We start from the raw sequence: 3495 nt of genomic DNA, 5'->3' as shown, positions 1-3495 counted from the left end.
GATGATTGGCGACCATCTGTGTGGTACAGACGCAGAGGCACATGAGTTGGTGGCCGGTCGCCAGCAATGCACAAGCCCCGCACAGTGACACTTCGTTTGGCAGTGCAGAAATGAACAGAATGATTATGATCACAGTGACACTTCGTTTGGCAGCTAGCAATGAACGTATCGTATTATTTATAGTTTACATCGTACTCATCGCACTTTGGCTTGACCGACGAAAAAAACGAATTAATATTTGTGGTCATAAAATTCATGAGATCCTGTTGATGACGTCGAACACAAATGAGCAGCTGATTCATGTGTAATAATAGCGCTGTAGGATCGGAGGAGCATGTGCAAAAAACATGGCAAACTTTTCTATAAGATTGCAAAACTGTGTTGTGCTTGTATGTGCTGAGCTTTGGATTGGGTACTTCTCTTCTCTCCACCATAGCTGAAGCCTCGGATTGCAGGTTGCAGCCATGCCAATGACAATCGAGCGTGATCTCCACATGGCCACAGGGAACGGAGAAACTAGCTACACGAAAAACTCTAGGATTCAGGTAAAAGATCTACTCTCCATTATTTATTTCCAGCATGCACAGCTACTACTGTTGCATACGTACTGTGGTACAAGCTGTGTGTTCTCTATATATATACCTGCTTCTGTTCCAGATCAAGTATTACATGTTTCTGTTCGATGGCAACAGGAGAAAGTTATGTTTCAGATCAAGCCAGTCCTTGAGGAGGCCACTAGAGCAGCATACTCAGCTCTCCTCCCTCGAACTATGGTCGTGGCCGACTTAGGCTGCTCATCGGGGCCTAACACACTGCGCTTCGTCTCCGAGGTGATTGGCATCATAGCTCGCCATTGCAAAGAACACGACCGACGACATGACTACCCACAACTTCAGTTCTTCCTGAATGACCTGCCGGGAAACGACTTCAACAATCTCTTCCTGCTCATCCAGCAGTTCAATAAGTCGATGGCAAGAAACCACAAGGGTGAGGCAGCTGAGGCACTGCCTCCGTGCTATATCTCTGGTTTGTCAGGCTCCTTCTACACTAGGATCTTTCCTAGCGAAAGCGTTCACCTTTTCCACTCTTTGTTCTCCGTTCACTGGCACTCTCAGGTACACATGCATACAGTTCATTCACACGTGACTTTGTATGTTTTTCTCAGAAAATCATCATGCATTACCTGTCAGGCTGCTGGATGTGTCCATGCTTTTGACTTTTTGAGTCTTTTAAAACAACGTATAGTTGTGTTTTTGTGTAACCCATTTTTGTGTTTATATACATATATAGGCATCAGAACAACTGAAGGACACCAAAAATAAATGCCTAGATATCTACATCACAAAGAATATGCCACCGTCGATGGTGAAGTTGTTTCAACAGCAGTTTGAGAAGGACTTCTCCCTCTTCCTCAAGCTACGCTACGAGGAACTCGTGTCTGGTGGCCAAATGGTTCTAACATTTATTGGAAGGAAGCATGAGGATGTGTTCACTAGAGAGCCCAACCATCTTCACGGATTGCTTGCGCAGTCACTGAAATCCCTAGTTGATGAGGTAAACTAAATATAAAGAAGTACTGAGTTTTGATCACTCTAATAGGTACTAGGTAGTAACTTTAATTTGCAGTAAATAACTGGACTTTGTTTGACCTTTGCAGGGTCTTGTGGAGAAAGAAAAACTTGAGTCATTCTATCTTCCGTTCTACTCACCATCGGTTGGTGAAGTGGAGGCGATTTTGAAGCAAGTTGGGTTGTTCAACATGAATCATGTTAAAGTATTTGAGATAAATTGGGATCCCTACGATGACTCGGAAAGTGATGATGTGCATAACAGTATCGGGAGCGGTGAAAATGTTGCTAAGTGCCTACGAGCAGTTATGGAGTCGCTGGTCGCAAGCCAATTTGGAGAACACATACTCGACAAGTTATTCAAAGAGTTCGCTCACTGTATTGCCGAACACCTTGAGAATGAAAAAACCAAGCATGTTGTTCTTGTCCTATCGATCGAGAAAGCAATAATTCATGTGTGAAGTGTCTTGTTTCTCACTATCTTTCCATTATTATCACATGGTAATGTATGTTTGTTTTGAATGTGCATGTTTGTGTCACTAGTGTATTGAATGGCATGGTGTTTTTGTTGTTTTCTTTATCGCTTCTCCTATATTTTAGATGCATGAATTTTAAGGTGATTTCACGCAACACTCTTGCACAAGGAATTAATACAAATAATTTGCTCCTTTTATGATCTTCCATTCATTTTTGTATCATAATATATCAAGCCATGTAGAACACATATTTCTATTGAATAGAAATATAACAAAGCTATGTTTTAGATTAAGCCAGTTCGTGAGGAGGCCAATAGAGAAGTATGCATAGCTCTCCTTCCTGAAACCATGGTCGTGGCCAACTTTGTCACACCCGGATTTGAAAACAAATCTAGATGCATCTCATATGTACACCAAGATCAAATTACACACATATGATGACTTTAGTGTGTCTAGAAACCAATTTCATAAACTAAAATAAAATAAACAAAAGAAACTAAATGACGACAACAACGACTATCCATGTTGGTTGACCGGAGCATCGAAGGCCTAAAACTCTTTAAAATTTTCATAGTAGTCATCTTCTTGCTGACCTTGTTCTAAGCAGCGAATTCAGCAAGAATAAGTACACTTAAGGTTGGTACACAACAAGGATGTAGAAAAAGTGCAGTGTAAGACTTACAAGAATAAGTCTGAGGTTGTAGCATTCCACATTTTAATTATGTTGGTCAAAATTTTATTAGCAGTTACCAAATAAAAAAAACCAACAATAAATAAAGCACCTACAAATACATTTAATTTACTTACATAGAATAATCATGTGAGGATCCAAGCTGCTCTAACCGTGAGAATGGTTGATATATCACTTCTGCACTCTACGAGGATGTATATCTTTACCCACAAGTCGTGTTACCCATTTGCCAGGAGTCATGACTCCTATGCCCCTCTTCCAAGGAAGCGTGGTGGGGTTCAATATAAGGTCTTTATAAAGATCCACTAGTATGAGGTAACCTGCTAAGGTTTCAGGTCGAGGTGGTATAGATCTCCCTCTAATGAAAAGCTACCACAGAGCAGATCAGTACGAGAACCGATCTATACTTGAGGTATGCCTCCCCTCTTGCCTTTTCGATAAGGCTAACCCATACTAGCTTCCCTAATTAATCAGCGAGAGCCATAATAGTCCTTGTGGCTGTACTTTTTTCTTGGCTCGTCGCTCCATATTCGAATTAAATATACAACAATACCACAATAATAAAAAATATCGATGCGACTAAAATAATAGTCGTCTTTGTTATATAACATTATCCCATAAACCAAGTAGAGCACTAGCATGCCTACCCAATAATAATTAAACTAGGTGTAAATAAGATATAGGTCCCATCATGTTAACCTAATTGTGAAATGCATAGGTGAGAATATAATAGTAAATATTATATAGATAAAGACAATAT

General features: G+C 40.3%; 1 protein-coding gene across 2 annotated transcripts; it reads left to right on the top strand.

Annotated features, from left to right (window-relative positions):
- The first annotated feature begins 230 nt into the window (after positions 1-230).
- LOC103637798 (anthranilate O-methyltransferase 3) lies at positions 231-2148 on the top strand. Of its 2 annotated transcripts, XM_008660845.4 has the most exons (5): positions 231-389; positions 456-545; positions 693-1115; positions 1291-1554; positions 1658-2148. In XM_008660845.4, the coding sequence occupies exons 1-5, from the start codon at positions 348-350 to the stop codon at positions 2027-2029; spliced, it is 1191 nt and encodes a 396-aa protein (XP_008659067.1). In that variant the 5' UTR covers positions 231-347; the 3' UTR covers positions 2030-2148.
- Positions 2149-3495: the final 1347 nt, after the last annotated feature.

Source organism: Zea mays, chromosome 9, assembly GCF_902167145.1.
Source record: "Zea mays cultivar B73 chromosome 9, Zm-B73-REFERENCE-NAM-5.0, whole genome shotgun sequence".
In the NCBI taxonomy this organism is placed as follows: Eukaryota; Viridiplantae; Streptophyta; class Magnoliopsida; order Poales; family Poaceae; genus Zea; species Zea mays.
The sequence above is the reverse complement of the archived record's forward strand: the minus strand, read 5'-3'. Positions and strand labels throughout refer to the sequence as shown.